The sequence below is a fragment of the Mauremys mutica genome, chromosome 9, assembly GCF_020497125.1.
Source record: "Mauremys mutica isolate MM-2020 ecotype Southern chromosome 9, ASM2049712v1, whole genome shotgun sequence".
NCBI lineage: Eukaryota > Metazoa > Chordata > Testudines > Geoemydidae > Mauremys > Mauremys mutica.
In genome coordinates, this window is record NC_059080.1 from 57739701 (window position 1) to 57760821 (window position 21121).

General features: G+C 40.5%; 1 protein-coding gene across 2 annotated transcripts in view; it reads left to right on the forward strand.

Moving 5' to 3' along the window:
• The first annotated feature begins 31 nt into the window (after window positions 1-31).
• Window positions 32-21121, forward strand: part of UGGT1 (UDP-glucose glycoprotein glucosyltransferase 1) — a 93154-nt gene continuing 72064 nt past the window's right edge. Inside the window, exons 1-10 of one of the 2 annotated variants that reach the window (XM_045029725.1) lie at window positions 32-254; window positions 6690-6828; window positions 8337-8419; window positions 9186-9316; window positions 10830-10942; window positions 13619-13793; window positions 15363-15459; window positions 18394-18472; window positions 18740-18840; window positions 20997-21096. In XM_045029725.1, coding sequence (XP_044885660.1) covers window positions 32-254; window positions 6690-6828; window positions 8337-8419; window positions 9186-9316; window positions 10830-10942; window positions 13619-13793; window positions 15363-15459; window positions 18394-18472; window positions 18740-18840; window positions 20997-21096 — 1241 coding nt within the window. The remainder of the gene's footprint in view (window positions 255-6689; window positions 6829-8336; window positions 8420-9185; window positions 9317-10829; window positions 10943-13618; window positions 13794-15362; window positions 15460-18393; window positions 18473-18739; window positions 18841-20996; window positions 21097-21121) is intronic. The other variant, XM_045029726.1, reaches the window with a different exon arrangement.

Sequence of the window (21121 nt, forward strand, 5' to 3'; positions counted from 1 at the left end):
AAACAACCACCTCCCCTTGGTCACATGCAAGATGGCTGTCGGGCGACGCTCTAGCTGCTCCCTGGCGCTGGTCTCTTCCTCTCTATGGCAGTCGTTCCTCCGTGTGTCCGGCCTCAGGGCGGAAGCGGAAGCAGGCTGCCCGGAAGGAACCTGCCCGGAGAAGCGGCAGCGGCTGGAGCCGGAAGGGAGCGTGGCGGCCGCTCACAGGTGCAATAACCGCAGGAGCTCGTGGCTTTGGGACGTTCGCGCAGCAGGTGCTTTAGACAGCGCGCGCGCCCTTCGCTGCAGTGCGGGTCACGTACTGGGCCAAGCGGCCCCTCGGCGCCCCCAGAGCCGGCCGGTCCGTGTCCCTCAGGCTGTCGCTGGCCATATGGGGCAGCTCCTTCTCTCTGGAGGCCGGGGCGTTCCCGTGGCGGGTGGAGAGGGGATCCAGCTTTGGCGCGGGGGGGACCCTAGGCCGTGAATGAGGCGGGGCAGGTCTCTGGTGGAGCATGATCCTTGACAGGTCACAGCTCTTGTGTCCCTGCAGCCCTTCCGCATGGACTGGAGTTGTGGGGGGCAGGCTTTGCCTGGTTCACACCTCGCAGGTTCCCGCTGCCCATTTTCTGTGTCATTTGCCATCTGTTGTGCTTGCTATTGTTCAGCTTGGCATCAGTGGGCCCGGCCAGCAAAGAGTCTGGCGCAAGGACTGTGCTGTAATGGGAGAGCATTACCTGTGCAAGCCGTGTCTGTTCGCATATACAGGATGCGAAGTGCTACATGATACTAGCGTGGTTTAGGGCTCAGGGGGTTGCAGTGAGTCATGTATTGCATTACATCACAGTTCATTCCTGTTTGAACAAATTCCCAGTAGTGTAAAAAACACTACTGCACCCCAACAGCCCTTGATGCTACTGTTACGATACATGGACTAAAGAGCATACTTTCCTGTAGTGACAGTCTTGTACAGTGAAACTGTTAATGTGGTTACAGGTTTTTAGCTTCTGTGGAAATATATTAGTTTCCAAACCATGCTAATGCTGTCCTGTTTTTTATTCACACATTTGAAACAATTTGGGGGAGATTTTCAAAGGCACACTAGGGAGCTGAGCAATCTAACTCCAATTGACTTTCATTTGGAGTTAGGCATCTCCCTACTCTTTCTGTATGAAAATCTCCCCATTTATTATTAATGAAGAAATAGGATTTACAAGAGGAGCACGGTTCATTTATATTTGATTTTAAAATGCTGCACTATGTGGAAACAAATTTGGATACTAGACTAGGAGTCAGAACATCTGCGTCCTAATTCCAACACTGTCAGTAGCTCATTGTGTGACTTTGCACAAGTCACTTAACCTCTGTTTTAATATCTGCAAAATGGAGATACTTACTTTTGTAAAGTTCTTTAGGATCTAGAGCTCAAAAGTGCTAGGTTATTTGTTAGACGGGATCTCCATCCTGTTAAAGCAAATAATTCGTGTTCAAAGTAGTGGTTCTAGTCAGACACCTTCTTTATTAGGTTTGTGGTCTCACCAGTGCCTTTGGAACTTACACAAATACACTCACTGAAGTGAATATCCAGATCTCCATTTCTACTGGACTTAATGAGGAGCTGTGGTGATGGATGTCCAATGCAGAAAAGAAACCTGGGTTTGTGTTGTCTTGACTAAACTGTGAAGGCTTAATAGCAGTTATGAGGGAGTCTGATGGTTCCTAGCCTGTTCTTCCCATCAGTTGTGCCTCAGGATACATGGAATCTAGCTACAAGTTATGGTGAAAGTGTACAGTAGCAAATACATGATATCTAATTAAACAGTATCTATGAGTGATTGTGACACACCTGTATGTGGATACCCTTTTTATTTTGCACCTTTTGTTATGTGTCAGTGTCTGTCAGTTTCTCCTGGTTCTTTCTATAGGATGCCTCTTGCAGCTATCTCCCAGCCTTTGCTATTCTTGCAGAGTGTTCAGGAATAGGTCATAACACCAACTCTCTATGGCATATCTGATATTAGCCCAATGTGTTCTATCTAAGCTGCAGAATGAGGGTTTGAGAGGAGTCTGCTGACATCCTGCCAGGTCTATGCTTAAGAATGTGGACTTCACAGGAACAAACTCTCCCATGCCAGATTCTGCTTCACACACAGTTCGTATTTGACTTGTATATATTGTTTTTCATTCCCACAGATTCTAAAACAGACTATAAATAGCAGCCCATTTTACTAATGTGCTTATTCACATTGACAAAGGTTTCCCAAACTGTGTCCTATATAGACCTATAACATCAATGATCCTTAGTCCAAAATAGTTGGAATTTGGTGACCTTCAGGCCATGCTGCAAAAGACGTCTGTTTGGTGTGTTTTGTTGTAGAAGATTGAGGTTGTGCTTCCTACGCGAAGGTGTGGAAAGCAGTCTTTGCAAGGGGCAGGTTGAGCTCTTGCTGAATTGATTTAAATGCTGCTGAGACTTAATTTGTATTGTCAATGTTTTAGGGTTCCCATAACCTTGAATAAGTCTCTTAATAGTTATTAATTCTAAATAAATACCTCTGTTCCTTCTTTTGATCTTTAAGTTGCTGCCCAGGGAGAGGGGCTATTAGCCTTTCCCGGGAGTGTAATCCTGTGACGATCTGATTTCTAGACAGATTCCAGAGTATAGTGCGTAGGTTCACAGACCTTTGTAACTTGACAGGACTCTTGGGTTTGGGGTATCTGCTTGCATCTTTCTCTAAGGAGGAAGTTGAATTTCTAGTACAGTTCAGTAGCTTTATTAAAAACAATCTATTTATGCATTAGAGAAAAGAGTAGAGTAAGAAGATTTTAAAATGAAACAAATACCTACTTTAGTGTCTGAGGTTAGCCTATTCTCCTTTCAGTTATCTCACAGAGACCACGACAAGGTCTGTGTGTCTGAGTCATTCATGCTGTTACCATATTCATGGAGCTCAACCCCTTCATCGTTCTCAGGCCACCCCCCATATTTCTGACCAGATTGATTGGTTTCCTAGGAGTTCTACTGTCAGCCTTTGACCAGAATAGTCCATGCATTGTCTTAATTATTATTAGCCATGTACTGCATCTCCACAGCAGGGGTTGTTTTGTCCATGACGGATTGTCTCCTGCTGTGCCAACATATTCACTAGATAGAACATAGTTCATTTTTCTGTTACATATCAAAACTATAGTAAGAGGTCTGCCCCATCTTTATGAGGGATAGGGAGGTTTATTTCAAGAAAAGGAGGGCAGGCCTCTACCTGACCAAAAACAAATGGCATGAGATCTTTAATTGTACATATGCAGTAAATGAAACCTTAAAATACAAGGTTCTACTCAAAAGATTCCCACACAATAAACTTCACAGAACTAAAATTGACTTTGGAAGGAGGAGTTGATCTGAGTTAGATTTTAAGCATTGTTTCCACACAGTCATCACTGGAATGAGATCTGTTTAACAGTACACTGCAACAATATGCAATAGTTTGGGATAGGAAGGGCCCATCGTGTGAGACATTGAGCATCTTCAGCTTCTGTTAAAGTCCATGAAAGTAGGGGGTTAGACAACGATGTTGACTGTTTACAGTGTGGGAGGAGAAAGCCCAAAGTGAAGTGCTGCAGCAATCTCACATGCTGCCAACTTGGCTACTTCCCAGGGGCAACATATACAGTGATTATGCAGTTGAGCAGGACACATTTATTCTAAGGGTTTATTTCTTTTAACTTAACCAAAGTTAAGGATCACATAACGAAGTAAGAGCAGAGGGAGGGTAGTTATTTATGGAATGTTAGCTGGAAAAAAGTGACTTTAAAGGAGCAGAGTGAGCTGGTTTGGCATAGTGGAAAAGGAAAGCTGTTACTGGCAGACAGCAGCATGAAAACGATGCAGAAATGACATTCTGAGAGATGGATGGAGTGTAATGTGCCCAGAGTTATGGGTGGGCACATTTTAATGAAAACAAAATTAAATTTTGCAAAAGGGGGAGAGGAGTAAGCAGAGTTGGGGTGGTCCCATGTCGCGTTTAGTAAATGAGGCCAAGAAGTTTGAGCTTCTGAGGAATGAGACAAAGAATTTGAGACTTGGGGTGAGGCTCAGTCATCCTGGAAAAGAAAGTTAACATTAGCTGCAACATGGTGAATAGATGGGGCAGAAAAGAGGATATAATGGCATCATTTCCATGGCACTTGTCTTGTAAACTGTAGCACAGCCTTCCATTAGGGTCCCCAGTTTATTTGTCCATAAGGCCCTCATCCTTAAGTCAGCCTCTAGAGCAAATTGAGGGTTCTTGACACTTTGGAAAGAGTATCCCGAGAGAAGGGACCCACTGAATCCAACTGAACCTACAGGGCCTTCTATTTAATCTAATCTGGCTCCCATCACCCTAGAACAGGGGTCGGCAACCTTTCAGAAGTGGTGTGCCGAGTCTTCATTTATTCACTCTAATTTAAGGTTTTGCGTGCCAGTAATACATTTTAACGTTTTCAGAAGGTCTCTTTCTCTAAGTCTATAATATATAACTAAACTATTGTTGTATGTAAAGTAAATAAGGCTTTAAAAATATTTAAGAAGCTTCATTTAAACTTAAATTAAAATGCAGAGCCCCCCCGGACTGGTGGCCATGACCCAAGCAGTGTGAGTGCCACTGAAAATCAGCTCGCGTGCTGCCTTCGGCACCTGTGCCATAGGTTGCCTACCCCTGCCCTAGTGTCTGACTTTGGTCAGGCCACTAGCAATAAATCTCTACAGTTATGAAATAGGTATGGGATTTTTAATCATTATAAATAGTCAGGAACTTAGTCTTACACCTGATTTAAGTTTGACCAGTTTGTAGTATGCCTTTTTAGGGCACACTGTATGTGAGGGGTTTCTGGCAGCAAAAATGTAGAGCTGATACATGACTCAAAGAATTAGAGGGTGGGTAATACAATTAATGCCAATCAGCATGGGTTTATGGAAGATAGAGCCTATCAAACTATTTTTTGTGCATTTGATGAGATTTCAACTGGTTGATAAAGGTAATATGTTTATGTAATATACCTAGACTCTCATAAGACATTTTACTTGGCATACAAAACATGGTACACAATAAATGGATTAAAAACTGGATGATAGGTCTCCAAATGTAATTGTAAATGGGAATCATCATGAAGCAGGTGTTTGTCTAGTGGGGTCCTGCAGGGATCATTACTTGGCCCTACGGTATTTGACATTTCTTCCAGCTCATGGAGAACAAACATATCACTGATGAAGTTCGTAGATTACACAGATGTGGGTGGGAGTGGCAAATAATGAAGAGGACAGGTCTGAGAGCATTCTGGATCTCTGGTATTCTCGATGCAAACAATGCATTTTAATATGGCCAAATGTAAATGTATACATCTAGGAACAAAGAATGTAGCTCTGACTCACAGGATGGGGGACTCTATTCTGGGAAATAGAGACTCTGAAAAGACTTGGAGTCCATGTCCAGATGAATATCCTCCACAATCCTCCAGTGAGACACTATAGCCAGAAGGGCTAATGCAGTCCTTGGATGCATAAACAGGAATCTTGAGTAGGGTAGGGAAGTTAAGTTGAGTTTGTATTTGGCACTGGTAATGACAACTACTGGAATACTATGTGCAGTTGTGCTGTCCACAGTTAAAGAAGGATTTTAAATTGGAGAGGGTTCAAAGAAGAGCCACAAGAAAGATTAAAGGATTGGAAAACATACCTTATGGTGACAGTCTCAAGCTAAACAGACAAAGAGTTAAAGGATGAACTGATCAGGCTATAAGTATCTACATGGGGAAAGAGGAGTTCGATAATTGGCTCTTCAATCTAGCAGACAGAAGTCTAACAAAATCCAGTGGATTGAAGTTGGAGCTAGACAAAATTTATACTAGAAATAAAGCATAAGTTTCTAACACTGAAGATAATTAGCCACTGGAACAATTTACCAAGAGTTGTGGTGGATTTGCCATCATTGACAATTTTTAAATCAAGATTGGAAGTTTTTCTAAAACATATGCCGTAGTTCAGCAGTTCTCAACCAGGGGTCTGAGGCCCCTGGGGAACCGTGAACAGGTTTCAGGGGGTCCGCCAAGCAGGGCCAGCAATAGACTCATTGGGGCCCAGGGCAGAATGCCAAAGCCCCAGTGCTCCGAGCCCTGCCAGCTAGTCCTCAAGCTGAAGTCTGAGAAGCTTAGCTTTGTGGGCCCCCCTGTGGCGTGGGGCCCTAGCCAGTTGCTCTGCTTGCTACCACCTAATGTCAGCTTGGCTTTTACATGCAGATAAACAGTTGTGGTACATGTGGCCCATGGAGTTTTTATAGCATGTTTGAGAACCCCTGCTGTAGTTCAAACAGCAATTATTTTGGGGAAGGTTCAGTAGCCTATTTTATGCAGATGGTCAGACTAGATGATCCCAATGGTCTCTTCTGACCTTTGAATCTAGAAATAAATGTGCAAAAAACTGGTTCTCATGCCCTTGTGTTCCTATGGTTTTAGTTTTGACTGTAGCAGAGGCATCTAATCTTACAGTCCTTGTCTCCTAATATTCTTAGGTTCTTGGATTTTAAGCCCAGGAGGGACTATTATGATCTAGTCTGATTTCCTGCATAATACTGGCCATTTAATTTCAAATTTTAGGTAGACTAGGACTCTGTACAACCCCCAACATTATAAATTTAATGTTTCAGAGACAAACTTTCTTGATTTTTTTTTCCCTGTAGGCATTTTCTATAAAATGGGAATTTTTATTGCACTTCTTGGAATCTGGTTCAGCTCTTCTCTAGCAAAGGCAGATTCTAAAGCAGTGACAACGTCCCTGACTACAAAGTGGTTGTCAACCCCTTTGTTACTGGAAGCAAGGTAAGCATACAGGCTGTTAGTTGTAATTCACAACTTTGAAATGAAGAAGAATAAAAATGCTAGCTTGTGGGCTAAATCACACACACAATATAGTAAATCCTAGAAGAGTATTAAATGGTATTTGTCAGCATACCTTAGCAACTAGATGTAAGCACTAATGTGCTGTGTCTAGAGCTGTTTGTTCAGTTTTTCCCTCCCATTATTGTGGACTTGATGCACAGTTCTCCTCTCATGTCCCATTTTTCCTGTGCCTATGTTAACAGAGGGGGAGGGATAGCTCAGTGGTTTGAGCATTGGCCTGCTAAACCCAGAGTTGTGAGTTCAATCCTTGAGGGGGCCACTTAGAGATCTGGGGCAAAAATTGGTCCTGCTAGTGAAGGCAGGGGGCTGGACTCAATGACCTTTCAAGGGCCCTTCCAGTTCTAGGAGATTGGTATATCTCCAATTATTATTATATAACAGGCTGGTATACAGTAGAGGGGAACAACATCAGTACCCCATGCTACATCACTCCCACTGCTGCTCTTCTAGCTAGATTATCCATCCCTGCACTGTTTCCCACTTCATCATTAGAGAGCTCCAGCCAGTTGAGGCAGCCCTCTTGTCAGCACCTCTGACTTCTGGGCTCTTGCCAACTGTAGCATTCAGCCTCAAATGTGTCCAGAGAGCACCTGCCTCCCCATCTGAGCAGTGAAGCTATGCCATGTATTCTCATGTAGTTCTGATTTGATAATATGCTGGTATACCTATACAGTCTCTACTGTAAATGAATTAAAGGTGTCATACATTGTGCTGAATGATTATCAGGTTGGGTTTAATTCAAGTGCATTTTGATATAAAAAAGATGAAGGAAACAGTGCAGGGATGTTACCCCAAGTTTCACCTCACTTAAAAAGTGCTTGCTTAGAAAAATCAGACATAAAAATACAAAATGTCACAGGACACCATTACTGAAAAATTGCTGACTCACTTTTACCATAATTATAAAATAAACCGATTGGAATATAAATACTGTATTTACATTTCAGTGTGATACTTGAGCCTGTTTTTAACTTGTGAACCTTGTCTGAAGCCCAAGCCTCAGATGGCGGGCTGAAGAGTATAACTTAGCTTTACAGGGTCCCTATGGTGTGGGGCCCTGGGCATTTGCCCTGCTTGCCACCCCCTAATGCCAACCCTGCACTTGCAGTCCCCCTAAACTCATTCTGTAGCCCCCAGGCTGAGAAACACTGATCTAGATGAGTTGAGTACCTACCCCCAGGGGTATGCATACCCCTGGTTGAGAATCACTGCTTTACACAGTTTTATCAGCCAGCCTTACTTGCAGCATTCCTGCTATTTCTAGCTTCTTTTCTAGTAATGATGTTTGTTTTTCTTATATGGGTGTAGACATATGCTAGGGATTAAATGTGCTGTAAAAGCTAACAGTTTCATAAAGCACTGTAATTTGAGATAAACATCATAAAATAAGTTCTTTTGAAGATTTCCCCCTCCCCCTCTCTGTTCAGTGAATTTTTAGCAGAAGAAGGTCAAGAGAAATTCTGGACTTTTGTGGAAGCCAGTCAAGATATTAGATCATCAGATCATGGTGGTAAGATTCTGTAAACCCTTTTCCTTGCTTGATATTAATCAGCATAGATGAAAAGTAAGCAAAATGTTTTACAATGTATGCAATCACAGAAAAATGGAACATAAACTATCTATATAACTTAGATTGTGATGGGAACTGTGACCTGAACAGGGTAATCAAACAGCCAGTTGATTAAAGCCAGTTTATGTGCTAAAACTGATCTGTCAGGTTGTGCCATGACAAGAAAATACTGTAAATACACCTCTACCCCGATATAACACAAATTTGAATATAATGCGGTAAAGCACTGCTCGGGGGGGCTGCACACTCTGGCGGATCAAAGCAAGTTTGATATAACACAGTTTCACCTATAATGCGGTAAGATTTTTTGGCTCCTGAGGACAGCGTTATATCAGGGTAGAAGTGTATTCTCTTTCTTTGTGTTTATTGGGAAAAGTAATTTTTTAAATAGTAAGTAGCTAGCAACTTTTAACTATATTCCCACACTCGTCATGTTTAGGCCCTGATCCTGCAGTTGCATCTAAAGTTACATGGAACTTAGTGCAGATCCAACTGTAGAACTAGGCTCTTAAAAAAACAAAAACAGGAGTAATGCTTCATATTGTTTAGTGAGATTGGCCCTTATTATTTCAGGTTTTAACTACATAATGGTCCCCAGCACTTTTCATAGTATAGATTATTGTGAAAACCCATGATTTACAGTTAAATGGCCCTCTTCTGCAATAGTCTCACATGGAAGTTAATTGCTTGTGCTCTGGCTTTGCAGGTACTAATTATTCCTCTTACCATGGAATGCTGAAAGCAGCCTGCCAGAATCTGTCACCACTACAGCAGAACTTGTTGAAGTTTTCCCTGTCTTTACGTTCCTATTCTGCTACGATTCAAGCCTTTCAGCAGGTTAGTACAAAGCAACGGAAGCCATCCAATGACTGTTTCATAGGATCCAGGAAGGAAGTAGCTACTTCAGCTACCTACAGATATTAAGTTTGTGGCTCAGATAATAAAAATGATGAAGTAGTTTGACACTTGTTTTCAAACTAGTAAAGGCCTCCATTCCATGTCATAGTCAAACCCTAGCTTGTTTTGAAAAACAGTTATTTTGAGGAATAAAAGTAATTAAATGACTTTAAATATTTTGATGCAAAATTAATGGAGACCTGAAGAGGGGGAAAGGGGGTTTGTACCTTGTTTAGCTTCTTTCAGATGGCTTAACTTTTTCTAAAAAAAATTGCTGCTTAATTTACATTAATATTTCTAAAGTAAAAGTTTCACTTTTTGCCAGAAGTCTCTCTGCAAGGCCTCAAAGATACATCTTACAATACTCATTCTCAAGTATATAGAATGTGTATTTTTATCACAACACAAACATAACTGTGACCCAGGGGTGTTTTTTGGTTTGTTTTTTCTTTTGATTTTGGCATCTAATTCCTTTTTAAATATTTGGGCTTTGTAAGTAAAGGGATAGATAAGTGTATAGTTACCTCTTAGCAACCTTAATCAAAGAGTATCAGAGGGATAGCCATGTTAGTCTGAATCTGTAAAAAGCAACAGAGTCCTGTGGCACCTTTAAGACTAACAGATGTATTGGAGCATAAGCTTTCGTGGGTGAATACCCACTTCATCAGACGCATGTTCACCCATGAAAGCTTATGCTCCAATACATCTGTTAGTCTTAAAGGTGCCACAGGACTCTCTGTTGCTTAATCAAAGAGTTGCTCTATTTGTGTAGCTAATCAGGTTTCATTTCCATGGCATCTGTGACATCATAAACTTACTAGTTCTTCAGTAGTTCTGTTATGGGACTCTAAAGATATTATCCCCATGCATGTGGAACTGGAGTTATCAGAATCCTTAAATGGAAATTGTATTCTTTGCACCTTTATTTTACAAATCTAGTACATTTTAGAGTTTGTTATAAAATATGCACCATTCTGTAATGTACTTTATTTTAGTAATAGCAGACTTGTGTTCTTTTCTGAGGAAGTTTTCCTTTTCATCTTGAATGATTTGATATGTTCTGTTTAGAGAGAGAGACTTTTTGGTGCTTAAGCATAAGGAATTTCCTGGTATGCATAAAATGTTCTGTGTAGTTACATATGTAAAATAAAACAATTTTGAAGTTGGGGAAAAAAGCCCTATCATTGTAAATACCCTCTGCAAACCATACCATTTGTGAAAATTACGTGTTAAAAAAATAAAGAGAACATTTGTTTGTTTAGCAGGTAGCTTTTAATTACATTAATAATTGGAGTTGTACATCACCTTGAGCTCCTTGATTGGGAGCCCAGTATTATTATTGCCTAAAAGTCCTATTTTCAGTTTCATTTTGTAATTTAATATAGTGATTTCTATTATTTTTGGTCTAAGAAAATTTTATAAACTATATTGTAACACAGATGTTTTAATACAGATAGCAGCAGACGAACCTCCACCAGTGGGTTGTAACTCATTTTTTGCTGTGCATGGGAAGAAGACTTGTGAATTTGACACCCTTGAAATCCTTTTACAAACAGCTTCAGAAAGGTAGTCTTTTTATACAAGATCTAGCCCAAACTGTAGCTTTGTTAGACTTATTAAGGGGGGGGTGGATTTTATTGAATTGCTACTTTCTACATACTCTGTTTCCAGTCTGTATTTGCCCTTTCTGAGGCAGAGTAGTAAACACACATTTGCAGTTTATTCTTTGGTGTCAAGCCAGTCAGGAATAATTGTCTCTTATCCTTCTCACTCTCAAAAATTGTACCATAAAGCAAGGATGTTCTAAAAGGAACTAGAAGAAGTGGAAAAAGGTCTGTAGACGGGCAGCAGTAATTCTTAGAAATATGGAAGTGTGTCCATGTAAAGAGTTTGTTGCCTTGTTTTTTTGTTTTTTAAAGAGGAAGAGCTGACATAATAAAGATATAAAAGTTAATGAATGGTTAAGAAGAGGTCAGTCAGAGGCTCCTGTTTCTCTTTTTCTTAAAATAAGAGAGCAAAGGGAAACCCATCAAAAATAAAAGGCCACACATCTAAAACTGGTAGTTCCTCTCCCACTCCTCCAAAATGCATTTGTCACCAAGCTATTTCTGGTGGACCAGGATGATATGACCACCACAGAAAAAGGGGGAGTGAAGGAAGGAGGTATGTAAGGGGGGGGGGAGGGAATATAGAGCCAGAGAAATGTAGTAGTAATACACTTTTTTATAAAAGTTTTATTTTATCCTCATCTACACTGAAAGCTTTTAGTGCTGTTTCCCCATAGTTCTCTTACCTCTAGAGAGAGTCCAAAGTTTTCTAGGGAGGTAGGCTGAAGTTGGTGCTTCATTCTCCCTAAACTCAGAATTGTTATCCCAAAGTGGTTCCCCCCCTAGGTAGTTTTTCTTTCTCCTTCTCCCACCCCCCATCTTCTTGAGAGTTGCTTCATTCATCTTTCTCCTTGGAATGAGCTGGGCCTGATTTATATAGGGCCAGACCCCTCCCACTCCCAGCAGCCTCTGAGAGGACTGCTGAATTGGAGTCAGCTGCTTGCCCACTCCCATGTGACAGTTGACTGTTTAACATTATTGTTAATCTTTGGAATTTGCTGCTGCTGGATATTATTGGGGGGCAAGCATTTTAGGATTAAAAACAGTAATTACGCATTTAATATGAATAATCAGAAGAGCCACAGTTAAATTAATGAGTATAAAAGATGTTGTGTCCCTCATGAGAGAAGGAACAGAATTTGGGTATAATAAACATAGAGGATTCTTTATTTGGATTGCTGGTCCGAATTTGTCTTAAAAGGAACGTGGTTGGACTGCACAATGTTACTACACAGGGTCTGCCTGAATGTTGCTCCAAATTAATCGATTGTTGAATATATTGCTGACAGTACAAAAAATGTACGAGACAAAGTGCCTGAGGTTAGGTAGAAACTTCCCCCAGGTAATCCCGACTGCATAACTGTGCATTATGAGGGTTCATATCTTCCTCTGCACTATGGTGCTGACCTCTGTTGGAGGAAGGATAGTGGAGTAGATGCATACCAGTGGTCACATCTGTGTAGTATGAGGACAAACACAAAGAGCTATGCTTTAAGCAGCAACTAGAGAACTGCCTTGACAGAAAGTTCCCTCATTTAGTAAGCCCTACACTGCAACCTGTCTCTGCTAACTGTGGAGGACCATGAACTCTCCAACCACTCCAGAATCTTGATGTGGTTCATGTGTTCCTAGGGCATCGATGTGTTAGTATAGTAAGACACTAATCCTTTGAACATGTAAAATACTTTAAATTTAGATATTTGTACTATAAATACTAGAGTCAGTGCTACCATATTGTTATTTTCTGTGGACAGTAAAATTCTGGACAGCAGAATGCTTACAAACCATTTCTGAGAGTGGTTCTGTTGTAAGTGTTGCACATTTTAAGTTTAGGACAACAAAAACTAAGCTTATGCTGACAAATACATGAGTCTCAGATTTTCATTCAGATATTATTTAAAATGACACACAATAGTAATCTTAAATTTTCCATCATAACTAACAGGATTATGAAGGAAATAATTGAGTTGAAATTGGCAGTAAAAACTGAAGTGAGAGACTTTACAAAATATAATTATTAACATCTTAGAAACTTAAACTACAATCTGCCTTCAGATTCCTCTCTGTTTTGCAGCTTGATTTTTTGTAAATATAAAAGGTTGACATCTTTTACTTCTAGTTCATGCACTGCAGATGCATTCTGTTGGTAAATCCCATTTGGGAATATTTTGAATCTTATATTAGGGGCAAGATTTGAAAAGAAGGAGAAAATACACAAGAATACAGAACAGGAAAACTAAACCTATAGGAGGTTGGCAATGTCTCCTTAATGTCTGTTGTGTTTAGCTTATTTTATTTTAGAGATAGGACTCATGCCCCAATAGAGTTTATTGAAAACATTAAGCAAGTTGTTGCTCATTTATATAAGGATCATGGTTAGGTGCTTTCCAGCCTCCACCCATCCAGTTTTATGGTTAAACTTTTGGAGCCCTCTTTCCATTTTATCAAAGTTTTGCCACCACACACGAATGACTGACAAGCTTAATAATGAATAGAGAATAGTCTGAGACCTTGTCCTTGGTGAAAAGACACCTGACAGTTACACAGGGAGGGAAAAGAGATTTGGATGTATCTTGCTCAGTTTCCTCTTTCAAGTGTATGTTAAAACCACCACATTCTTGATGTTTGTTCTTAGGCTGAAGCCATTTTTGTTCAAAGGAGATCACAGATTCCCCCTCTCAAACCCGGAAAGTCCTGTTGTCATACTGTATGCTGAGATTGGCACTGAGGAGTTTTCCAAATTCCACAATCTGCTTGTTTCGAAAGCCAGTGCAGGAGAAATCACTTACGTCCTCAGACACTATGTTGCTGTAAGTACTGATACTATTTTGAACCAATTTATTTGGAATTAGGAAGAACTTATTGCTAAGACTTTAAAAAATGAGTGCCTAAGGTGAGGCTCCGACATCAACACTTAGATACTTAAATGAGTGGCCTAACTTTTGAGAGGTGTGAATCTGGCTATAGGCACCTGTGATTTTAGGCATCTGTTTTGAAAAATCTAGGCCCATATTTCCTGTACAGGAATATTTTCTTTGCATTAAATGGAATATTCAGACTGCATTTCTGTATTCTGACATCTATACAATCAAATTATGAAAATTACTTGCATCATTTAAATGTCTGAGAAAGAGTTCCTTTTATTATCCAATATTTGCATGGGTGCGGTGAAGCACAAAACATTTGTAGCATAAGCTAGGTGGGTAAAGAGTGAGGTATTTTCCAAATGGAGGCCATTCCTTTTATTTGGAATAGGATTGAATTCCATTGCTGAACCATTCACCAGTCCTACTGTGATCTGCTTTTGTTTCTCCCTCCATCCTATCAATCTGGGCGGGGGGGAAGGGGAGACACCCCCAATTTACTTTCTATACTGGAGCTCAAAAGGAATAGTTGTAGAATGGATGTTTAACTGTACATGTTAGTGGCTTACAAGAGTTTTGATCTGTTTAGTTTCTATTCCTGATGGTGTGATAGTGTTGATAAAAAACCATAAATGTAGTACTTGGGCTGACAGCCAAATTTGCTATATGTGAAAAGGCATCAATTGGCTCAGCTTTAGTGATATTTGTACTTTCAGTGAGACATAGCAAAAAGAATAAGGCTGTATACCACCCTCTTCTTTTTAAAAATAACACAATTTCATGTGACACAATTCCCATTATTTGCATAAAATGCTTAATTCTGGGCCTTGGTTAGAATAGCCATTTGATTATAATATGCTGTTAAGACTTATGAAGTGCTCAGAGGTGGCATCTTAAAAATTATGAAACAAATATATGATCTCCTGTCCTGAAGTGTTAATTGGTTTGATTTATTTTTACCATTCAGTGAATGCTGGAGGCTGGAGTATTTTCATTCCCTTGCTTCTCAGCAAAAAAGAACCACTTTTTTTCCCTGCTGTTCGTTTTGATTAAAGAAATGTATCCATCTAAAGTTGGTTCAAATATTGGCTTATGCAGCATCATTTTTTGTTTGGGTCTATTCAGTATTCACAAGCTTTGTTTTGGACACAGTCAGGGATTCCATCACAGGACCATTCACCAGCCCTAGTGTGATCTGCTCTTTCCTATGATTCTTTATCCTCCTCTTCAGCTAGACTAACTGCAAAGAGCCTAGTAGGAATAAGACATTAAACAGTTATGTTGTACTCCTGCAAAATAACTCATCCTGGGGCTGCTTCTTATGTATTTTATACTGTACAAGTTGTGTCTGAATGCTAAAATGACAGACATTCATGCTCTGGCACTCTAACCCCTTTAAATATGTGGCAATACGAGCTATTTTGCTATGGGAAACACTAGCTTAGTGTGTTGTATATCCATACAACAACATGCTATGTGCTGTTTTTTTTGTTTTTTTTAAACCTTTTCTTCCAGAATCCAAGTAAAGAAAAAGTCTACCTGTCAGGCTATGGTGTGGAACTGGCTATTAAAAGCACAGAATATAAGGCCAAGGATGATACCCAGGTGAAAGGTAAATTCCTACTTAAAATAAGAATTGTATATACAAATAATTTGAGTTATAATAAAGTGGTTTCATATTTTTTTCACATGAATAGTTTCTCTCTGAGAACAGATGGTGCTTTTCTTCCCTGCCTGAGCTCTGAAGAGCCACAATCTCTTCCTTCCTACTCTCCGTGTTGTTGTCATCCTCTAATTTTGGGGGCAGGTTTACTCTGAGCATATTGATGCCATTCTTTAATTAGGATGATTACTATTGTTCACCACCAAGGCATTACTTTTTCCTTACCCCTTTCCAGAGCATAGTATGGTTCCTCCATCAGCCTTCCAAGCCATACAGGGATATGGAGACTAAAATATTTAAAATTAGTTTTGCCCCTCCTACCATCTCTAGAGCAAGAATAGGGGCAATCCCCATTTCTGGAAATTTGACACAGACTGGCTAAACTGCATATTAGTTAAGTTCATGGGTATATATGTATTTTATAGAATTGCATTTAATAATTTTATCTTTGTGTCCATTTAGCAGACATCAGATACTTCTGGATTTTTAAAAAGAAATAGCTACTATCAAAAGCAAGTCCTGCTCTTCTAATCTGTTTTAAAATATTAACATTGACTTGATCACATATAAACTAACTGTGATATTGTTTCAGCCTATATGGCAGTGTAACCGGGCACAGACTCACCCGGCAGCACCTCCTGCTGGTTGTCCTTGGGAATTAGCATCCAGCCTCCAGAGCACCCTCTTCAGGCCAGTGTCTCACCACTACTGCTGGCCTCCCTGTCTCTCCCAGGACCCCGGTGCTCCTTTAACTGGGTGCTGCCCCCTGGCAGTCCACCCACAGTTCTGGGTCTCCCCATCCCAGGGGAACCCTCACCCACTATCCCCACTTCACCTCAGTCTTGGCTACTGTCCAGTCTCCATCTAGCCCCCATTCACAGGGGCAGACTGCAGTATAAGCCACTCATCACAGGCAAAGAGGTTCAGACCTGCTGCCTCTGCCTACCCATGGGCTGCCCCATTGCAACCCTGCACCTATTTGGCCTTTAGTCAGGCCTGCAGCCTGGGGCTTTCCAGGCTGGAGCTCCCAGCTCCTCTGGCCCTTCCCCAGCCCTGCTCCCAATCTAGGTGTCTTGCTTAAGTCCCTGCAGCCAGGCCCTTCTCCTTCTACAAGCAGACAGAGACTGACTAGGCTTTTGGCTCACAGCCTCTTATAGGGGCCAGCTGGGCCTGATTGGGGCATTGCCACAGCTGAGCCTACTTTCCCCAATCAGCCCAGGCTTCTTGCCCCAGCCACAGCCCTCTCCTGGGCTGTTTCAAGCCCCGGAGGGCAGGAGTGGGTAACCACCCCGCTAAACTCAGTAGAAAGATAGCAGTAGCCATAGTGTATTTAAATACATTTCCTTTCATCCAAAGTAAATTTAGATCATTATTGAGTAGAACAAAACTTACACTTCATGCAAGATGTTTTAGGGTTTGCAGTGTGACCTTTTTCTAACCATAGTCTTAACGAACACCTCAAGAATGGAGGTTGTTCTTAACTCTGAAATGTTCATAACTGTGAACAAAACATTATGGTTGTTCTTTCAAATGTTTACAACTGAACATTGACATAATACAACTTTAAAAGTTCACTATGCAGAAGAAAAATGCTGCTTTTAGCCAGCTTAATTTAAATGAAACAAACACAGAATCAGTTTCCCTACCTTGTCAAATCTTCTTTTAAGCTTCCCCTTTACTTTTTTAGTAGTTTACATTTAACACAGGACTCTACAATATTTGCCATACTCCCACCGTCACCTTCTTTTTTGGTCTCTGCTGCTGCCTGATTGTGTACTTTTGGTTCCAAATGAAGTGTGTGGTTGACCAGTCAGTTTGTAACTCTGTTGTTCGTAACTCTTTGCTTTGTCAATATTCTCTGTGAGACTCTTACAGTAAAATGCTTTGCAATGTACAAAAATTATCCCTCACATTATTCGAGATTGAGGAGCTTTTATTCAAATGCCTTTTTTTAGCCTAAATTTCTAGTTAATTATCATTTTGAGAATAACTCACATATTGGAGCATCTGATTAATTTCAATTTAGGAAGCTTTTATTCTTGTTGCATTAGTGTGTGAGTTATTTCATTAATGTATCATTACAACTTCAGCAAGACCTTTGTGTATTGGTTTATGGAATAGAAGCTGTTTTCACAACCGCACAGGAAGGAAACCCTTTCTTTCTTTCTTTCTTTCTTAGAAAACCCCCTCATTCTGGATAAAACTGAGTCGGTGGGAAGATCCTTTTGTGTTAGTCAATATATACACATTATTTTTCATTAATACTAAATAATAGAGTATTTTGTAGCATTGACATATCTGTTACACAGAAAAATCTTCCTACCCTAGCGAATTCCACTATTTTTCTATTTTTCCTTTTCTGATCCAACCCCCCTTTTCTTCCTACTGTTGCTGAGTCATCTCTACAGTTAACACAAAGGCTGTGCTCTCCTTTGGAGTTCTTAACATCCCTTGGGAAGAGGAGTATCATTTCCAGATTCACTTCTGCACCTCTGTTTCTTGTATTTGGCGGCAAATACAACATCCTGTTTTTAGCTGGTTTAATTTTTTAATGAATGTTTGCTAGATAGGCATGGCAGCTGTGGTGAACTGATCATGGGGCTGGGTGTCACAAGAACTGGCTTCTATTTCCAGTTTTCACAGTGACTTGCCATATGACCATGGGCTGTCACTTCTCAGTTGTCCACGTTTGCCCCATCTGTAAAATATGGAGACGACACTGTTTACCCACTTTTTGTAAAGTACACATCACTCATTTGTAGATCTCAAAGTAAGTATTCATCATTACTGTTTACTGCTATTATGTAAAACTAACCAAAGAATATATGTAAGAAACTGCCGTCTGAATAGTGCTGTAATAGTAGCGTTGCTTTGTATTTATAGGTACGGAGGTGAATGCTACAATGATAGGTGAAAATGACCCTATTGATGAAGTGCAAGGATTTCTCTTTGGAAAGCTAAGGTAAGACATTCTTTTGGTAAAAATCTATTGTAGTATGGTAAAACCTACTTTCATTGTTTTTGCAAAAATAACCAAATAAACCCCAAACCTATGTAGGCAGTTAGAGTTGAAGAGTTTTAGCAATGAACTCAAATAGCCTAAAGGCCATAAGAGAGCAGAAACTATGTGTAATAGCAGGTGCAGACATTTTTGGTGTGCTTATTTCTTTGGATTAACTACAGTTTCGCTGATCTGGCACTAAGTAAGGTCTGTTTTTTTTTCTTTCAGGCAGTTGTATCCTGACTTGAAGGAAGAATTGAAGGAGCTTAGAAAGCATCTTATTGAAAGTACCAATGAAATGGCACCTTTAAAAGTATGGCAGTTACAAGGTAATTTATATGTGGAAAAGCTTCTTCCTAGTTGTACTGAAATTAAATTTATGTAAAAATATGTCCCTTGCATGGTCTCTCCATGAAAGTGATATTTGCTTATAGGAGGGTATTCTCAAGGGAGACCTTAACTAAATTCCTAGAATGTCCAGTAGCTTTCAATCTAAACCTTCTTGGGAAGTAGTAATGGAAATAGTTTTAGTTAGTTTCCATACCAACTAAGGCAGTGGTCCCAAATGCGGTGCCCGCGGGCACCATGGCGCCCACCGGGGCATCTATGTGCACCTGTGTACTGGCCGGCAGACAAGCGTCCGCCGAAATGCCGCTGAAAAGCGGCGTCACCAAGAGGCGTCACTGCAGAAATGCTGCTGATTTTCAGTGGCATTTCGGCGGCAACACCTCTTGACGTTGCTGCTTCTCGGCGGCATTTCGGCGGATGCTTGTCCGCCAGCCACGGTCCTCGGTGGGTCATCGTCCGGAGCTCGCCACCCGGAAGAGGTTGGAGACCACTGAACCAAATGATCCATAAAGTTTTCCTTCTACACAATGACTACATTGTTGGTACTCAAACACTCTTGATGTTCAGCACCCTGGCATATCTTCTGGAAGTGTAGGGTGCCAGCTTATAGTATCTGCAAAGTATAGAAAAGAAAGTGAGAAAAATTGAATGATATCTTTTGTCATGGCCCCAACCTACCTCAGAAGGTTCTGTTTTCTCCAAGCCACTGAAGGACTAAACTCAAGATGTTGTTGATCCTGAGGCAGGGGTGCTGGAACAATTTTTATAGTAGGGGTGCTGAGAGCCAAACTGTAAACCCTGTATATGATGGAAACCCTTTCAAGCCAGAGGGTGTGGCAGCACCTCTAGTTCCAGCACCTATGTTTCTTTGCCTTCACCTTGGACAACTTTACCCTTTAAGGCCCTGATGCTGCCACTGCTTAGGCATTTATTTAACTTTACTAATGTAAGTAATCCCACTGTCTACAATGGGACTACTCCCATAGGTAGAATTAAGGATGTGCATAGTGTTTGCAGGATTGGGGCCTAAGGGCTCATTCCTATGTGATGTGAATGAAGTACCCTCAATTCCCATTATAGTCTCTTTTCTACGGAGGAATATAGATAACTCATAGGAAGGAGTGAATGTAGGACTCCAATCCTGCAAGTTTCTTAGCACTGCTCTCAATTTTCATTGTGGTCAGCAGAAATACTGTATATTTATGGTGCTGTCATATTGTACAAGTTACCAAGTCAGTAGTTTTAAGTTTAAAAAAGAGAAAAATAAATAAAAATACCACCAATGCAGCCAAATGCAAACACCTTGTTATTGTAGCATAAATGTTTCCCGGGCTTTTCAACTCAGTTTTTTTTTTTTTTTTTATAGTCACCGTTTTTCCTTCCTTCTGCTGCCGCAAAATGTAAACTAATTTAGAGTTCCTGCAAAAGACATCAAGTGAACTTTTCATTTTCCCTCCCTTGTTCGATCCATATTTCAAAAGCTTTCCATATTCTGCTCTGTGTTTCAGTCCCAAGAATAGTTGTAGTTTGTTAAACAGGCCTGTGAGAGGGATGCTGACGGCCCCTGAAAAAGAAATAGCTAAGGCTATTGCATGTACAATATTCTAGTTGCACAGAACCTGCTCTACCAATGCTCCTGGAGAAGAACTGAAATCATTAACTATTTCAGAAAGTTACAGCAAAATGATAATGATAAATATTCAATTAAATATCTACTTAAATCATGTCATTGTAAGGCCTTTTTGTAGGGGTCCTAGGTCCATGAAGCAAGCACCTAGACCCCAAAGTAGATTTATTTAGCCAGAGCCAGCCAAGACTCCTTATGTCTGTGGTGAACTGGAATTCTTGGCGCTGTCTGCAGAGACAATACAGGCTTTCAGTTTCAGGAAACCATTTACACAAGGTTGGCTACTAAAGGCTATAGATCAGAAAGAAGACCAAAGTGAGCACCTAATAGGGACAGACAGAAAATTAAGCTTTCAAGATTTCCACACGCAACAGATCATCCTCTGAAATGTTTGTGTCCCAAGTCCTTGTGTGATGTGAAGATGGCAATTGTATGAATTAAGTTGGTTTTGCACTAAATGCATTACTATGTTTAGTTTACAATCCTTGACTTAACTGTTCTCATTTTTAGATCTAAGTTTTCAAACCGCTGCTCGCATCCTGGCTGCTCCCACTGTGGATGCTTTGATGGTCATGAAAGACCTCAGTCAGAACTTTCCTACAAAGGCCAGGTAATTCAGTGCAGAATATAATAAC